The sequence below is a fragment of the Neodiprion fabricii genome, chromosome 2 (genome assembly GCF_021155785.1).
Source record: "Neodiprion fabricii isolate iyNeoFabr1 chromosome 2, iyNeoFabr1.1, whole genome shotgun sequence".
Lineage (NCBI taxonomy): Eukaryota > Metazoa > Arthropoda > Insecta > Hymenoptera > Diprionidae > Neodiprion > Neodiprion fabricii.
This window is the reverse complement of record NC_060240.1, coordinates 4,250,404-4,270,386: the sequence shown is the minus strand read 5'-3', so window position 1 is coordinate 4,270,386 and position 19,983 is coordinate 4,250,404. Positions and strand designations below refer to the sequence as shown.

General features: G+C 37.8%; 1 protein-coding gene across 5 annotated transcripts in view; it reads right to left on the bottom strand.

Moving 5' to 3' along the window:
- Positions 1-11,581: 11,581 nt before the first annotated feature.
- Positions 11,582-19,983, bottom strand: part of LOC124174689 (WD repeat-containing protein 47) — a 102,058-nt gene continuing 93,656 nt past the window's right edge. For 4 of the 5 annotated variants that reach the window (XM_046554075.1, XM_046554072.1, XM_046554073.1 and 1 more), the window contains exons 7-10: positions 17,049-17,218; positions 15,475-15,782; positions 14,268-14,508; positions 11,582-14,122 (exon numbers count right to left, since the gene is read on the bottom strand). In XM_046554075.1, coding sequence (XP_046410031.1) covers positions 13,977-14,122; positions 14,268-14,508; positions 15,475-15,782; positions 17,049-17,218 — 865 coding nt within the window. In that variant the 3' untranslated portion in view covers positions 11,582-13,976. The remainder of the gene's footprint in view (positions 14,123-14,267; positions 14,509-15,474; positions 15,783-17,048; positions 17,219-19,983) is intronic. The other variant, XM_046554074.1, reaches the window with a different exon arrangement.

Genomic DNA, 19,983 nt, shown 5'->3' with positions numbered 1-19,983 from the left:
TTCCTGCGGGTGAACACCATCGCCGAAAAAATTACGCAAACACAAAGGCGCGTATCCGCGTCATCGCGTCAATGTAACTCGGAGAAATTTTTGCATATCTGGGACGAATGAATGTCCGGACATAGCGGAACCTCTCAATTATCCCCTGAATTCTGTCCGAAAATTGAGCGAAGACATTCTGACGCCACGATACACGAACTTGCCGTATCAACCCAATCAGCAAATACCGAAATCAATACTGTAATTGTCGTTTAAAATCTCCGCTGCAAACCATTGCAAGACCATGCGAAGATCCTGTTTTATCACTTTCGTTGGTGCAACTTTTATAACAGAAGACAATTGGATGAAAGAAAATTTCACTCCGCTTCCATCGGGATCTTAAGTAATTGGAGAGTATGTAAGATTCTTTCGAAGGAGAATTAAAAAGCGTTCGAAAGATTTCACGATACATATCGCCAATCTGTCAATTTGTTTACCGGATGATGAAGATCGGAGACGCGCAATAGCTCGAAGAAGTTGCACCAAGTGTCAACTATTAGTGATCCAAGAATAATAATACCTACCATTGGTGGTGGAAAATTGATGTTTTCAAATAAATAAAACAAATATGCTGCGTTGCTGGTTACTTGTACATCAGCGATCGTGTTTGCACCGATATATATATATATATACCGTTGCATGTTTCTTACCTCCGATGCATGAGAACGAATTAAGCTAAGCAAACGTAATACCGTAGCGCAATTCGATAATAACCCGGGGATTCAGACACAGGTATCTTATACGCGTTGGTATAAGGTTATATATACCTAATTGCAAAACGTTGCGCGGTTTTCAATAATTCCATGAACGATTCCTGCGCCTCGAGGCACGACTCCGAGTTCTTCCGTAGGTACCATTCTCTCTCCGGTCTCCATCTCGCTCTCCCTTTCCGTCCGTCTCTTTCATCCAGCCACGAGGCACCTGTTGCTTCTCCACGAGTCGAGTCACAGCCGCCAGGCGTCACCACCTCGCTGCAGAGTTTCTTGAAAGGAAATCGAAATAATCTCTGGGGAGGAATCATTTCGACGATTTTGTCGAATCATTCGATTTTACAAACTCTCGGGATTTTTGACTATTTTTTTGGCCATACTGAGACAAGTTTTTTGTTCCGGTTACCGCCCGGTCCTTGACTATTTTCATTTTTACCAGAATCGAAAAATATAGTTCTAGGTGGAAAATGAAAATTAGTTTTCTAATATCCGTTACTATTCTTTCTCATTACGATCACCGTTGCTATATTTTCTTGCCACTGTTGCGAAAATTTAACGCTAGTGCAACGATAAATTGGCGTTACAGCCAATTTTTTTTTTTTAACAATACCTGTTTTACTCAATTTTTCTAGTTACTGTAACGAATGAAATTTTTCTCAGCGCACGTTTGTGCCACGCGTCGAAAGACCGGAAGGACTTGTATCTGTTGAAAAATCTTGGATCGCGAGTTCTTTTTCTTTCCACTCGGTTAATTTCCGACGATACGTAGGAGAGACGAGCGTTGACGTAAGGAAGGGTAGCAATAAGACGAGGGAGGCGGCTAAACTTGGGGCCGAAAATTCAAGCGGGGCGAAGACAACGAGCGTTCGACTAACGAGCACCCCGCTGTCACGGTTGAATAATAAATAGGAAAAATTTATAACCAAATAAAAAAATTTGTTGTGGGCCTGATTTAATTAGCGTTGATGCGAGATACCGTTTTTCGGTGCATTATACCCGCTGATGCAGCGACTGCTGACGAGCGCCAAGAGATACCCCGAAAACACCGGAGGTGAAGTTGCATTTTATTATATACGAAGAGCCGCGGGCCGCCTGATGCAGGAGTAAAGGTAGATTATACGCGGGTATAGTGACTTACGACAAGCAACTGTTATTTATTAGTTTATTAGCCGAAATAATTATCCGATTTGGGTAAGCGTTCCTAGACGACGCTCGGCGAACGAAATTTATTGGAAAATAATGGGCTACAGGTGAAGTCACTAATTAGACACCCCGTCGATAGATACCGCGGTTGGACGTGCATCGTCGTCTTACACCTGATTGCGATCCACGCGTGATCCTCCGATAGTTTGTCACGAGATTCCTTCGTCCACGCGCATTTCTTATCCTGTACCTGTAATCCTGAATATCTGGTTTGGGAAATAGGATACGAATCCGCCCACTTTGATCGCCGAATGGATTCGCGTTCAGGAGTCATTCGCTTATAGCGGGAATGAACGCGAAAGTAACATTCACTGCGTTACGGTAACCGTTGATTTGACCGATTGATTTTTCAAACCTCATGGATTTCGAATCTTCCGCAGTACTGTACGAAGAATTAATTACGATGCTATTCGAGGTAAATACTGACGTTTATGGGACGAGTGTCGGCTACTCGTGTAATATAAACAATATTTATTCATTCGACCATCGGCGCAAGATTGCGCGTACAAGCGTATCTCTACGTCCTTGCTGCACGCAGCGGTGCGAGATTCATCATCGAGAGATAATTGCGACTTGCATTGAACGGCTTACATGCGATAACTGCGGTACGTCAAATGTGTCGACGCGTATTAGACACGTCCAAGCGTGCGAAAAAGGAAGAGAAAGAAATCTAGGCGCGAACCTCGCGTTTGGCATAATCGACGGGAGATTAAATGCAGAGGAAATAGAGCAAGAAGTAGTCAGCAATACGTGCGCGTATCCCGCTAAGAATCCTGATCGTCGAGTACGTTTTAATACCGACGTATCCCAACGTGCTTTGGACTCCAAGAACCATTATCGTGGTCCAACCCTCGTCATTTTGCTTTGGTAAAATGATACCGAGACAATACCACAGCATCGTTAATGATAATAAGCATTATTTTTAATTAGCGGTGTTAACTTGTTGGCGAATTCGAGCTCTCGACGCGGCGCGACTCTTGGTACTCCAAGAGCCAGCAGGGGTCCTTAAGAGTCCCGCGGGACGTCTCGCTCCCTTGGTGTATTCTACACACGCTAGAATCGAGAGAGCGCAATCTCGACTCGTGTGTATATACGCAAGACGACACTTGGGTGACGGTCTCCGGGTCCTCGGGGACGACGACGAGGAGGACTGTGCCGCAGGACGACCTTCCCAGGTTATGAATGGCGCGTCGACGCGAGGCTCCCCGCAGGGATCAGGAAAGAACAGATGATGGAATCTCGGATCTCGAGAAGTCTCTCAGGTGGTGATAGTGCGGGAAAAAGATCGTCTGTACGAAGCACGGGGTCGAGTCGGTTACATATCTGATCGAAAGAAGCGGCTTCTGGACTCTAAACTTAAAACGAGGACGGCTACGTGATTCTCTGGCAAATTGCCCTTCCCTCCCTTGTAAATACTCGGGCCATCCTTCGGCTCCTGTTTTACTTTGCCTCTCTCAGAATTCACGAGACTGAACTTATAGCAGCTACCGTTGGATAGTTGGGACGAATCCGATGACTTTCGAAGAAAAATGATACTTCACGTTGGGACAGGCTTGGTTCGCTCGTGTGGAATCCTTTTTTCGGTAGTATAAACGCGCTTCCAGGCAACCCTCCGGCAGCAACCCTTCGCAAGGAGAGACGACGATGGCGTCGCAGGACTCGAGAGTGCATCGAACAGCTCCGGCACGTACGTGTTGATAGTCGGAGTACGGGAGTGGTGACCACCATAAACTTACACACTCTCGCGTAACCATGTTCGCGGGTGTAACGGCCAAGGTGGAGGAACATTTGGTTATACGACTGTAGTCCTGAAAGAGAAGCCACGGAGCGCGCTCAAGAAGGTCCCGCAGCCTACAATTATGCAATTTGGATCTTACCGAGGTGTGTGATTAGCCGCAGCACTTTACTCCAACGTAGTACGATCCTCCACCTCCACCTCCGCCTCTTCTTCCTCTTATGCTTCCTCCGTCCTCCTCCGTTGCCCTAATTTTTACCCCTCCACCCTACCTCCGTCTATATCCATCTTGCGGTCCGTTCCCTCTTCCTGGACGATTATCAGTTATTGCGGTCTTCGTGATCCTGGCAAAATAGAGGCCTTATTTAACGCTGCAGGACTTTCTGCTCAAGTTAACACCGACGGAGTTCTTCGGTGGCTCATTCGGTCGATGCTCGTTCGTGGCAAAAAGCTTTCCTCGTCCTCGACGACGTCGCTTCACGCTGCAAACGGTATCGTTCTTGGTCAGTAGAGGTCGCAAAAAGATTAAATTCTGGTTCGGACCGTGTGGTCTACTCTATGAGGATTCGCGTAGAATTTTTTCTTTTTTTGGTGTCACTTGGAATGAATTCGTTAATATACCTTCGATTTTGTACTGCCATATGCGTGCAGTTTACGTTTATTCTATGAAACCTGTGCAAATCGAGACCATGTAGCACATCGAATGTACGGTACATGACCATTCTATCATCCAGTCTACGGTTCAAACATAAAAAACACGTGCATCGTGAATATGGGTACAAGGTGCTATAACGTGCAGTTCCGTTCACGCGAATTTTCTTAAAACCGATGGTACTTTCGGAAAAATGATTCCAGCTCGACAAATCCCACGAAATTTTTGTGTGTTTAGTTCGATTAAACCAAACACTGGAAGTAAGTGGTTGAATTGAACGAACGCAACGATCATTGGACTGATTTTGAACGTTTTTGGTGAAAGTAAGTGTTCGTTGTGCCGACTTCATACGCAGGCATTGCCTGAACGAAACTTTGGCAAACTACGAGGAGCGAAGTTAGGTACGTTACCGAATGGTCAGACGATCGCAGCGTAAGATTCCTTAACCATTCCCCTTCACCCGTACTCCCGACGAAGAACGTTGGGAATGACCATCGTGATATATATTTCTCTAAAACACTCTTCTCCCAAGTTGAGCGAGGCCCCACATTAGGCAATTAAATCCTTTTAATCGTCGGGGTAATTGGTCCGAATTAGAGATGCCCGTCCGTCGAGCAGACCGGAGTCTTTGATTATCGTGTGGGCAGAGAAACGCGGTGCGGAGCTGCGTATATAACACATACCTGTAAGACATGAGGCGGGAGCGGAGGGAGGAGGACGCGAGTATATATATGGCCGTGATAGGACCGGGATGGATCGGAGAGAAAGAGAGCACCGTGGCCATGGAATGGAGCGGAGTGGAGCGGAGTCGGGAGGAACACTTACTGGAATATGTCAGTGATTATTGTCCGCGATAATCATCGAGTACCAAAGTCAGAGTTGTCTATGACGTGATTGCAGGCCCCTCGAGTTCCTTGGGCCATGCGAGGGCGGTTATTAGGACCGGTTGGAACAACGGGGTCCAACGACTCGGATATGGCGAGAAGCCTTTCATCCTTAACTATATCTCCTCCACTGACAAACCGCCTTCTGAATCACTCACCGTGCCCCGTTACCTTCGCCAATACCGAACATCGGAGCCAAGCGGTTTCTGATGAGGCTGCTTGGCCCAAAGTTTTAACTTTTTACCAATCTCGTTACAAGGTGGTCGTTGTACGTTCAAGGTTCAGCGAATTGTTGCGATTGGAAGCTGGGGACAGATGTAGAAAATACTACAATTGTCCGTGAGAATTTTGACCATTTATGCTTGGTTTCAAATTGCTTCAAAATTATTAGAGACCTGATCGATTCGATCGATTTTACTCTTGTACGATGGCTCGTTTTGTTCCGAAGACCATTTTCTAAATAATATCTGAAACAGATTTTTTTCTCCAACAGTCAATTCGATATTTCCAATTCTTGATCGTAATCGATGCACATCGATGCAATGTTGTAAAATAAAATATTGAAAGATGCACGCGTGACGAAAAAAATGTTTCAACGAATTCCTAAGAAATACTCTTTTGAGAAAAATTATTCATCGCATAGTGAAATCGAACAAATCTGTGTGATCTCAAACATTTTTAAGCGATTCGATACGAGGCATGGATATCAATAAGCTTCTAATTATAATTCCAGTGGTTAATGTTTGTGTACTTTTCAAGAAATATTCTTACCTTGTGAATTTAATAATTTGCCAAATACTTAACGTACGTGTTACACCATCTCGTAATAATTATTACACCAACGTCCATTTTCCCTTCTTTGTACCCGTTTTGCAATCAGTTCATTTCAGTCACGTTTCTATTTTGACATTTTTTTCGTCCACAAATTTGGATTCAATATGTTGCAAACAATAATTGCAGAAATATGTAGAAGTGTTTGCTAACAGTCAAAATTGAAACAATAAATTTCAACGACAATAAGAATGAAAAATGAGTTTAAACTTTCCAAAATTCCAATTTAGCGCGAACGAGTAAGGAAGAAAGAATCTTTGAATATAAAAACAAAGAATCATTGCAAAATGGCATCGGATTGCTAGATCAAGGGATGTATACAAGAAATGGGGTAGCTGCGTGTAATAACGATAGAAAAATAAATGGGGGGAAAAAAATGGTACGAAGAAATTTGTGACGAGCGCAAACCCCGGAGTGACAACATAATATCAGGCAATTACCGGTGAGCGATTAAAAGTGGATTTTAATTGGCTGAGAAAGATACGCGGGCGAGAGTGAATATATACATACACATATATACATATACATATATATGTATAGCGATATAGAGAATAGGGGCTCCGATGGCGGATGAGAGCGAGATGAGCGGTTACGCCGATGCACATGCATAGAGAGACGGTGTATTAGAAATAAATCTTTCTAACATGTAAGTAGTAACTAGTATCCAATTCACATTTATACGACTGTTGTGAGATATTAGCTATTACAAAGAGTTATGACCCGCAACAGCATCCCGGCCTCTGCATCATCTCTCAGTCACTCAGCTATATCCACACTTACACGTACGTATGAATGTGTATGTATACATGTATATATGTATATATATATATGTATGTATATATGAAAGCCCGCAAGAAGGAATGACCATCATCCCGCCGATATGAATTATGCCGCAAAACCTGCTCATTTTGGTTTCAAATTAGGTAGGCAGCCAGGCAGGTATAACTTTGGTATAAATCGGATATACGTGCACTTGGGAATGCACACAACACGTGTCGTTTGTCTATCCAGATATGCGCCTGTCTCTCCCTCTCTCTCTCTCTCTCTCTCTCGCTATATCCGGCCGACCGACGAAATGCATCGGCCGTCTGCACGGTACGTGATACATCACGCTAAATAGAAGCTGGGAAGAAAAATGAAAAAATCAAGATAAAGGATAGAGAAAATTGGAAAGAGGATAAGAACGGGATATACGGAAACAGATAAACAACCGAAAATCAATCGATAGCCGCAATTAACTAACGCGTTTTATCCATAAATTACTCTACGTACATACGAGGAGAAAAATTTCATTTGTTACAGTAACTTCAAAAATTGAGTAAAACAGGTATCGTTAAAAAAACCTGGTTGAATATTGTTGGAATTACGAAAAACGAGGTACGCCTAACCATTTTCCGCTGTTGTCGATCCTTTTTTGGTTATTGGAACGCTGAATCAGTTTCTGAGGTTTACTCTACTTTTTTAGTTGAACAAGGCTTTAACGTCAATTTATCGTTAAAATAAATAGTAACGGATACTAGAGTTTCCGGTAACAGCTAGAAAAGTAATTTTCATTTTCTACCTGGAACGATATTTTTCGATAGTGGAAAAAAATGAAAATAGGTAAGGACTGAGCGGTAACCGGGACAAAAAATTTCTCTCAATGTGTAAGTATATTAAAATATGGATACACTTACTTATCAAGGCCGGTGATTTTATTTTTTTCACAATCTTTTAATCATTCGACTGTGATAAGTTCAACGTTTCGTTTGAATTACACGCAATTATGCAGAACAAAAACAAAAAAGATAATAATAAATAGGATCCATTTTGCCGAAATTTTAATATGCATACAGATATTGCGGTATAAGTATACGTCTTTCTATAGGCTATGGTCTAGGCAATATACATGTATACACATATGTATGTATACGTATAGCTGACGGTGTACGATAGTTATTAAATGCGCATCAAACTGTGCAGGTTGGCATTAGGCGTATATTTCCGAGTTAAGAATCGAGTCCCCGGCGCCTCGCCAACCACGACTCGAAATCTACGTATACCGTGTATGTATAATGTTAAACGTATATAATGCCCAAAACTAAACGGCAAATTATACGCATGCTAATAGCGGGAAGATTTAAATTATTATTATCTCTGAAAGAGGAGCAGGTTTTTTCTTGGAAAAGGTTAAGCGATCATTTTAGTTCAGTCGTTTCCTCATTTGAATGTGATTCGAAATCCAGGCAGTGGCGCTTGCTTTTGTAAATCCCCGTTTCTGGATATTTTTGACAAGAAGACGGAGAGAAAAGAAAAAAAAAAAAAAAACCACCAATTAATTGTACGATTCGACTTGATTTTTTATTTATATTTTTTTTTTTTTTCTTTTTTGTTACGGCTTACTTTACACGATTTCTCGGATCTCCTTTTCCTCCGGCTTACGTACGGCGATCATCCGATAAGATACGAGATTTGAACAACAGCGAGGGTCTCTATTCATCCTCTATACCTACATTTACAAAACGAATGAGAAACTCTGCTGAAATGATAGTGTATTATTTAAAAACAAAGCATGTGCTAGAGAGGCTGAGACGGATGATTGGCGAGCGGTAATTCTCGTAATCTGTTATTAATTTGAATACGCGTGCAGTGATGAATTATTTAGAGAAGCTATTACTTTAATGCCCCTTCGACCCTTCACGCGCGCTTAACTAAACGTCGTTCGCTCTGAATTCGTCTCATCGAGTCACTCGAAAACAGAAGAAATCCAAATTTTTTTTCCAAAACCGGGAGGGTGTTAAAAATTTAGACGCCATTAAATATATGTCAGAGCTTTGAGTTTTGCATTCAAAGAAAGAAAGAATACGACTATAGATGAGAAGTGTCAAAAATCTGTAATAAATTGATTATTTAAATAAATACCTCAATCAATAATTTGAATAAGCTGTGTTTACACATTGGAAGAACAACTTTTATTAATTTTCTTTTTTTTTTCAATGATCGATAACTCGTTTGATTTTCTCGAAAATTTTTTAACTCTACGTAGAAATCGATAAATTTTTTATTTAAAAAAATTTTTTTTCGTCCTGCCAGGGAGTCGTTTCGACGAAAGAGATTTCTGGTCCGCTAGCCGCATGCCCGAGGACATTTTTGCCTGGAATTTGAACCCTGTCATAAGGCGGTCGGACCGAATAGCCATCGTCGTTCGTAACCCGGGGGGGAAGCGTATCACCAGACGGTGAAAATTCCTGCGGTAGAGTCGGTTTGGGTATTAAGGGGGCCTTAGCGAGCAGATTTCTCGAGTGAGTGGGTGGGTCCAAGAATAAAATCCGTGTCCTCGGGCTGAGGAGAAGACAAGAATCCAGCCTATGCCCGGCTGCCTTTGTGTTTATGCCCTCTCGGCGTGTCGGCGAGGATCTTCATAATTAAGGTTTAATTTTACGTGATTTCGGTGTTTTAACCCCGCGGAGCAAAAGACTCGAGCTTCGTTCGACGATCCGTTCCAAGACCGTCAGGTTTAAGGGGGAACAGGAAAAGAAAAAGAAGTGAAACGTTGCGAGTACAAATCACCCTCGGCTAATTTCATTTTTTACAATAGTCAAAAAATATATAGTTCTATAAACAGATAATCTAATACGGTTACTGGTTATTTTTCATTACGCTCGTTCTATCGGGGTAACAATAGATTCTTATTGAAGCCTTATTCAACTGATAAAATGTAGTAAATTAAAAGAACGGATTTAATTATGCGATATCCAAAGAACGTATTGTATTGACAATTATAACACTGAGAGAAATTTTTAGTTCCGTTTACCGCTCGGTTCTTAAATATTTCAATTTTTTTAGCTACTGTAACGTATGAAATTTTTCTCAGTGAACCAAAAATTTTCTATTTCCTATTTCTTTCCATTTCTTTTTTCTTATTAACTGTAACAAATTAAATTTCATCTAAACAGATGAAGAGCTTGAAGATAATACCGAAAATAATGGTTTCCGTCCCCGTAACGCGATGGCGTGAGTTTTTTTTTTTTTTTTTTGTGAAGCGAAAGGAGGAAAAAAACGCACTTCTTTTCAACCCGGAGTGACTGATAATCGAAAACAGCCTCAGGCGCGATCTTCAATCAAATCAATCATTATGCGTTATACCCGTCCCATGTTTCTCTAAAATATTCCAAAATTTCCTCGTTTTCTGAACAAGCCCTTTTTATAAATCGATTACCAAGCATTATCCTCAGTTTACTAGACGATTTAGGTCGAAGCCGAAACTATCGGCCCGTTTCACCTCGCGTCGAGGAGTCAACAACCTTCTATCGGCCGGTTCTTTTTCACGTTTCCCAATTTTCTTTTCCTTTTCCTTTTTCTCTTTTTTCTTTCCCTTTCGTACCTATTTCTCCCTCACTTCTCAACGTTTTCGGAAATTTATACCGGTAATTCGTCCTTAATTTCGTATTGATGAGGCCCTTCGGGTTTTTTCGTTTACTTTTTTTTCTTTTCTCTTCTCGTATTTCCACGTACGCGTTTATACGAAAGAAGCGTGCCCCGCCGGAGGCTCGGCGTAGGTGGAAAATTACATAATTACAGGGTACGAGAAATTTTTATTTAAAAATTTTTTTTCTTTCACTCTACGTCGGGGGAAAAAATTCTTCTTCCAATTCCCGGTAATCGCGCACCAACCGCAAATTGCTAGACGTATTGTCAATTTTATAACCTACTTTTCGAAAAACACTTGTCGTCAAAATACGATCTGCGTACATACACCTCTGTTGCACACAAAAATATCGCGAATATATCGCTGTTTCGGAAACTTTTACTTATTACATCAAAAATTCAATCCAACAGCACGATTTACCGTATTCTTATATTCTTCAAATTAGTTTTAATAATGTAGTAATTATTTATATATATGTGTATATATATATATATATTATACTTTTAAATTAAACATGACATGTTATAATAATAACAATTGTTATTATCATAGTGATAATAATAGTAATAATATATATGTATTACATAATGTATATGTATATATCTACAAGAAGTAGTAGGTACAAAGGTATAAGTTATTATTAATAATTATGGTATTATACCGTAATAAACTTGTATATTCCGTACAACAGATTAATTTACTTGTCGATTATTATTATTAATCCGGTATACAATGTGCAACTGTTACACGTACATTTTTGTTCACACGATCTTGGGTTTGTATAGATTGTTGGATTATAGTTATGCTTTTTCACGTATCCGTTTTGTATTCATTAGCTAACTCGACGATTCGCCCCTCCGCGACGAAATTCACCCCACAGTCTGGTGGGTAAATATACAAAAATAAACGTGTATCGCCCAGAAGCAGCCACGGGAAAAGGCACGACAAATTGCTAAACAGAAGCAAACCTCTCATTATACATTTATACACAATCTATAGGCGGATATTGTTGATACATCGTACTTGCTTACTGTTCTTTCTTTTCTTTGTTTTTATTTATTTGTTTTATTTTTATTTTTATTTTTTTTCACGTTTTTTGTGTTTGTAATTCTGCGTTTATTTTCACGTTGTAATTATACGTTTGATTCCGTGAAACAAACGCGTGTTCGTCTAACCTTTGCAATATACATTGAGAATTGCCTCAGACGTTTGTTTTCAAGTGCGTTTGGGTGTTTTAACAAACATTTTTCATCACTACGTTTAGCACTTGAATTATATTGAATTTTAATACCATTAAAACGTAAATTCTATTCATCATTAGTATAATTAATTTCTTTTTTTATTACGATTACTTCAGCTATCAGTTTCATTATCAGTTACGAGTTTGCAAATAAACGTCAAGTTTATATAAAAGACTGTAATATTGTATGTAATATATGATGAGTTTTTTTTTTTTTTGTTTTTTTTTCATAAATTAATCTACAATTTTTATCTCTATCTTAGTGTTTTACATTGTATTTATTTAATCTCGTTCTATCCGTTCTTTCAACTCTCTGTCGTACGAAATAATATCCAAGAGGGAAGAAAACGTAAGCAATTAAAATCCTCACCTTTGCTCGCGTTGTGAGAAAATTAAAAATTGAAAAGTGCGATTGGCACCCTGTGGTATAAAACAGATTACATTATAGATATAGAATATTAAATACTTCGGTTACTCTCACGGCTACGACTACGTAATAAATACGAATATTCCTTTAGTATGGATCAGTACTTATTTTTTTTTTTTTTTTTAACTTTTTTTCGTCTTTTCTTTCCTTAATTTGTCATCTGCTTTAATGTTCAACCTTATCTTATCTAAACAAATTAGAAATACTTGTAATATTAATAGAGATACATATATTTGGTGTGATTCGTAATTTGTAAGTGGGAGAAAAAAAAAACAACGAAATGCTATAATGCGATATTACGGAATAAAAGAATGCAACAAGTGATCCAGTAAAATTGAATAAAATATTACTTTATAGATAAAATTGTTTACCTTGCGGTTTCATAAAATTCTGAAACGTCAATACCTGAAGGGTAAAGATATCGAATAATCGTACAATAGAGATACTAATGTTACTTAAAAAAAAAAAAAAAAAAAAAAAAACATAACGGAAATAAAAAGAAGTTAAGTATTGATACTCCACCATAAATGAAAGATCGCGAAGCAAAACAGGTGGAAAATTTTGCATGCACGTGGTAAAATATTCGAGTAGAAATTATTCTTAGTTTACAGTTATTTTTGTATAATTATTAGAATCATTAGAGTCTTATAATCTGTACATGAGTTATGATAATAGAAGTAGCAATAATAGTAGTAGCTCAGTTACATTCAGACCATTAATCTTAAGTTTTACCACATTCAAATATTTACATTGCGTTTGTTTAACGATTTGACGATGTATGAAAGAGGAGGAAAAAAAAGAAAAAAAAAAATAGGTTAACTGGTTACCACTGGCGCGTATTAAAGATAAAGCAAATTAATCGTGATCATGTGTATAATTATGAAGCATTATAACATAATTTGTGACTATTATTAAACAAACTTTCGATAAAATCAAATTGTCGTTGAATATTATAATATCATATTCATATGCTTGTTTACCCGTTCTTTAACCATTTTATGTGTAATTGAACGGAAAATTTTTTGACCCGCAGTCTTGTTACAGTTTTTAACTGCTGTACAGTATATTTATAGATCCAGATCAATCACCACCAAGAAATTCATCTCGTAATTTGTCGATGGTCAAAACTTGTCTAAAAATTATATAAATCTTACGAATTCGTTTCCGTTTCTTTTTGCGCACATTATTTTACAAGCGATTATATCCCGTGAAATTGAGGCAGGAAAGAACCGAAATAAGATTATACGTTATTAAAAAATCAATAATTAAATATTAGTCATGGTAAACGCTTTTTGAACTGCAGAATAATATCGCGGCATGTTATTCTTAAATTCTATCTGATCCTGATCGAACGATCGATCGTCCTGCGAATAAAAATGTTTTACCAATAATCGGTAAGAAAATTTCAGGTTATCCAAGGTGTCTATACACGGTACACAAGTCTTACATTCTAGCGAATAGAAGGCAACAGATTTCTGTCTTACCGCAATGGTAGTCTTTCAATGTTCGAGAACATGATTACATGAAGAAAAAAAAAAAAAATGCTAAAATAAATAAATAAGTAAATATGCGTACAGTCGCGATTTAAAAATTGACACCATATATATTTTGACATTATATATATATATATATATATATATATACGTCGAGTAGCAATTCGTAAATCACGACTAGGGCTGATTTTTCGTCTTCGTCAAAGTTAAGAAATGATAATAATAATAATAATGATGATAATAATAATAAAGATAAACACACGCTAGAAACGGAAAACGAACAGAAAAAAATAATCGTCGCCGTAATGACAACAACAACAACAACAACAAAAACAACAACGAGAATAATTTTCTTTAAACTGGAGGCAGGGCCCAGAGTGTTGCTGTTTTATCGGCGGAGGTGCTGAGGAATGAAAATTCAGTCGGATGCCAGCGACCGGATATGACTTTGTCCTGATGTTGGGCTACGACGACGCTGGGTAACGGCATCGTTAAATCGCCTGTAAAACAGATTAAGAAAACGGAGTGAAAAAAAAAAGAAATTAACAATGAGTCGAATAAATTTTGAAAAGTTTGGTTTTTTATTTTTTTTATTTTTTATTCGTATTTCTTTGTCTCGATTCACAGAATTTTATATCATCTTACCTTGCAGGTCGGTCAAAACAAGTTTATTATCGTATCCACCTGTGAGGAGATAATAAGCGGAAGGTGAAAACCTGATGCTTCGAATATCGGACGCGTGGGGCTTGAAGCACTGAACTGTCCGACCACCGCGTATGTCGAATAGAACGCAGCTGCTGTCCTCGTGTCCAGAGACGAGAAGTCTTCCTGAGGGATCGACGCACAAAGCTGCGACCGGACTTCCGACCTGCAACGGTATCAGATGCTACTCAGGCAAGTAAGGAAGTCAAGTTCCCCGTGAGATTCTCGCGTGACCGATAAAAATCTGATCATCGTAAGGGTGCGTGTTCCGTCACATGTAATGCGACGAAGATTAGAAATGAGAAATGAAGGAACGAGAAATCCCTAATGGCAGTAAAATTTACGTAGGAGTGCTGGATAAAAAATTTGATCAGATATTTTATCGGACGGGAAATGAAGAGAGAAGGAAAAAAACAAATAAAATAAACGAAAAAATTTTAAATATGGGCAAGACGAAAGAAATCCGGTAAAATTGAAACTAAATGTTACTACGTTGTTTTTTCAGTTAAAATCTGTGAAGAAAAACAAGTTTGATTTAAACTAAACATCGATTTGCAGTTGGAGAAGAAATTTCTGTCAGAGAAAACACGATGCTGAGGGATTGAAAGAAATATCCTTCAAGACGTTGAGTGTTGTACATGTTTTCGTATTTCTTTTATTTTTTGTTTTTATTTTTTCGTTTTTGCTTTTCGTTTTTAAAACCGACCTTGAATAAAAAATGAAAACACGTGTCGTTTCAAATCGTTCGTTAAATCGCTACCAAAATCTGTACAACGAATCATCACACGCTTGAAACTCGTCTAAATTATGAATCTAAAATCACTTCCAAGTACGACGGAAAAATAATTTATAAAATCAAAAAAAAAAAAGGAAAAACAAATAAAATCGCATAGTTCCCGTGTACACGACTGTTAAATTTCGTCGCCAAACTCGTTTCTTCCAATAACAGAAAAGAAGTAAGGTGTAATGAGAATAGCTAAAGACTATTATCTAAATAGCCAGCCACCAGGCGTTGCGTGTAAAAAAAAAAAAGAAGAAAATATATTTGTAAATTCAATAAAAATATGATCGGCGCAGGAATATAGCAGAGTACAACAAAGTGAGATAGAAATATATCATCCTGAAATCTAACTAGTAAAAAATCACTCACTCTGCTACCAGGAACAGTTGCCGGTGTGACCATATTAACGCATCCTCTTGTCCTGAGGTCCCAGAATCTTACGGTTTTGTCCTGGGATCCGCTAACGAACATCGCTCCACCCCAATTATACAACGTTAATACGTGCCCGCTGTGTCCGCTCAATGCTTGAAAGGGTGTACCGGTCGCGCAATCGGTTACGTATATTTTACAATCACCGGCTCCTCCGCTTATCAATAAACTCGATTTGTTCGACGTGTCCTCGAGGAAGCATAAATCCCTCACTGTGCCGTCGTGCATCGTCAGCTCGACTTCCTGGCCTGAAACAGGTGTTGATTTATCAATGCTTGACGGATCGATGTTGCGAAGAAAATATAGCAACGGCGATCGTAATGATAAAGAATAGTAACGGATACTGGAAAACTAATTTTCATTTCCTACCTAGAACTATATTTTTCTATTGTGGTAAAAAATGAAAATAGTCGAGTACTGAGCGGTAACCGGAACTAAAAATTTCTCTCTTTGTTGAAAAAAAATTCAAAAATATCAACCCGTTACGAAAATAAAATCAGTTTGTAAAACTTTCGACTACTGTTATTTCCTACGTTTTCCTTTTCTTTTTTTTTTATCTATTTTCATCTCTACAATCATCAACTTTCGACGCAACCAATTAACGGAACAGAATTTCAAGAAGCACGAAGTACTCGTTACACATTTTCGCCAATTCTCGTTCAGTTATAATATCTGGACACTCGACGACTTTGTGCCACAGAAAAAAATAATTGTACTGCGGAATACGTGGGCTAATTGCAGCAATTTGTAAAATTAAACTGACGCTGCGGTTGGTGACAAAAAAAAAAAGAAACAAAAAACGCGTTGACCGTGTCAAAGTCCTCGCAAAGTGAAATAAAACGGTGAAATTTTACCTTCGTTGAAAATTACTTGACGTCTTATATATTATATATATATATATATAAGTATATAATATAAAAGTAAAACCGCAAGGCGACCGAAGGGGAAGAAAGTGAGAAATTAAAGCAAGTCATTTTATAAAAGTCTTCGCAGTGATTCGGTGCAGCAATAAATTTGTGCTGCCTAAATTTCGAAGCGTGTCGCAGCTTTCTTACAAGCGAAAGGTCATCTCTCATTGTCAGGTTCGTTACATTAATACAATCGAGTTGTTGTAAGTCGTGTGAATTCGCTTTTGATTTCATTCGAATTCACCACTCGCTTCTCGCATACCGCATATTATACATTGATACAACATCCGCAGGATAAAAACAGCCATTTGTCAATATCGTGTATAACAATCACGGATAAAGATCTTCGATAATCGTCGTTCCTATTCATGCGTATAAAAAAAAGAGACACGCAATATACGGTACTGGAAGAATTGAAATGAAATAGTGATACCTAATGGAATAAAAAAAAAAATTGGGAATGTATAATTTTCTAATAATGGGCAAAAATAATCGATTATTTTATCACGATTAATCGAGTATAATTGATTAGTTTTTTCGAATCGATTGATCGATGCATCGATTATTTTGAGCCGAGTGATCGTCGCTTAAATTTTCTCATTATACCTTCCAGGTTCGAGTTTTCAGCGTTGAATCGCATCAGCTTGACGGTTTTGTCGTTACTTCCGGTTGCCATAAGCTGTCCATCCGGTGTCCATGCCAGACAATAAATCGAACCCTTGTGATGTTTTGTTCGTTTGAACAAAACTGTAGGTTGATAAGTCTGGTGGTCCTCCCTGCGACAGAAGATTAAAGAATAAAATTCAAAGTAACAACAAATCGGTGCGGCTGAATAAACGAGACAAATTATACGCGCGGTGAGGAAATAATTAAAGATTCCCGAGAAAGAAGCTAAGCGCACTTTCTTCGATTCGATTGTGGGATATTCCCAGGATTCGCCTGAACGTCGAGTCGCGTTTATTGTAAAAGTAACGTCCGGGTTACTAATTAATTAAACGGAGTAAATCACGGTCTATTATAATTATTATCATCGTTATATGCACCGAGGAAAATTGCAGAGCGAATAAACTATGAACAAAAGCCGGCTGTGGGAGAGAGAAAATTACAGGTGGAAAAATTTTTCTTTAAATAAAAATAGTAAAAGGTTTGCCATCCAAGTAGGTATGGTATGCGTGCACACACGAGTGCGGCTTTCTCTTTTTATAAACATTTATGTACCCGAGCACGCAATTAATTAAATATATAACACAAGGTATTAACCGTATGAAGATTTCCAATTTTCCCTGCACTTTTTCCCTCGTTGAAATCCGCTGTTTGACTGCACATTTTTTATTTTACATCGCGAAATTTAAACCTATGAATTGCCGACGAAAAATTAACGGCAAATATGTATTAAAAAAGAAAAATAAATAAAGCCGTGACCATTATCACGCTTTTTTTTTATTCATTTTTACCTGGCCTACGTATCGTTGCTGAAATTAATGCTATTATACGTCGGTAGAAATCGTTACGAAATAGCAATAAAAAACGAGTCTTAATTAGATGCATGTGTGACAATTTACGGTCCCAATTTACGGATCGAAAAACAATTTGGTGACAGAATATCGCAAGCATCTTCGGATCCATCGGACACGAATATAATTATACAGTAAAATAAGCGTAACGCGACAAGTTGCGATATGTGGTCATGAATAATCGTTTATAATTAAAACCGGAGATTTTTTTTTTTTTTTTTTGTACAAAATTTTACCAAGCCACGGCCTTGAGATGTGAATTATAATTTACACACACACACACACACACACATATATATATATATATACCCGATTTCTCATCATTTCGCGGTACGGATATAAATTCCTTTTCTTGTTTTTTTTTTTAATTCTCGTTTTCTCTTGGATCGAAAAAAAAAAAAAAAAAAAAACAACAAAAAAAAGTTACAACGATCTTTGGAATAAAAATCTATCTCCAAGGACATCTTAAGTTTATAAATTCCTTCCCGAGAGAATAATTGTACCGAGAAAAATGCGAAAGTATTGTATTGTACGTTGAAAATCGTCTTCTGGGATTTCCTACGTTTAGTAAAAACCTGACTTAACGCATTTGATCTCTGACAACAGCTTGATGTATGGTATACTAAATTATTTCCATTTCGGTACATCACGCTTTTTAAACGACGAGTTGCACCTATATATGTATATATCTATATACGTATACCTATATTGAGATACACAACGTACATGGGGGCATTGATTTTTTTTTTTTCTTTTTTTTTTCCCAACCAATTTTCCTATACACACCAACTTTCTAAACGCTACATGCATTAAGTCCGGGCGCTGCAGCAGCGACTGTAATTTTATAACCAGCTGCGGCACTCTCGAGACGAGCGAAGAGAAGATATCCTCGGAATCGCGTCCGAGAACCACATTGACATCTTAATATGGCGCGAATGAATGCGCGTTATTATTTAAATACAAGTGTAGAAGGCGTTATTCCGAAGAAAAAAATTTTGAAATCCCGTTTTATAAGGTAAAAATTTTCATACGCTGAGAAAAATTTCATTCGTTACGGTAACTGGAAAAGTTGAGTAAAACAGGTGTCGTTAAAAAAAAAAAAAAAAAAGAACTGTTTGAATATTGTTGAAATTACGAAAAATCGCTTCCGAATATATATTACACAGAAAAGCGAGAAAAGATGGGTTGTTCACAGGCGTGTTTTCGTTACAGTAAATGTTACTACGTCAGCGAACAATTTACCGCTTCAAATTATTCGACTTAATTAAGAAGAGAAAAATAAGAAACAAAATAAAAGAAAACATCGAATTAAGATTCTGAAAATCCGTTCATAATTCACCGAATCGTATCAGCGTGTTAATAACCGGAACCAAACCGAAACCGGAACCGTGAAAGAGTTAGCGGCGTCATGGGGAGTATAAAAATTATGGCTTATGCATTTCTATAGAGAATAATAATTAAGAAAAGGAAAATAAAAACCCGTTACAAAATACATAATCAAGTAATCGGATGGTTGAAGGTAATAATATAATCTTTTGTACAGGGCCAAGCTTCCATTACTAATGAGAAAGTACATCTACAAACTACCGGTCAGTTATACTCGTAATATGTAACAGGATAAATAAAATTCAATAAATATACTACGAGATGAAATGCATAGAACCGCGGAAAAAAACGATACAATGAAATCAAATTTACTGAAATTAAATGACAATTGTACACCAAAACAGATTGACAATTTTATATTCTTCGTTACAAGCTTGCCTCTAAATCTGAACTAAATTAAATTAGCTCTCGACAAATCTCGAATCAAGTTTCAAGTTAAATCGACCGGAACGTGACAAAATGAGAAATTAAAACTTGCAGCAAGAAAGTATCAATTTTTTTATATTCCTCTGCAAAACTAAAAAAAACTCTGCAGAGATAATTGTTCAAATATGTACAAATAATTTATACATATATATATATATATATGTGTGTAGTATAATATGTACGACGTTTCTAAACTGAAAAATATAATTCTTCAA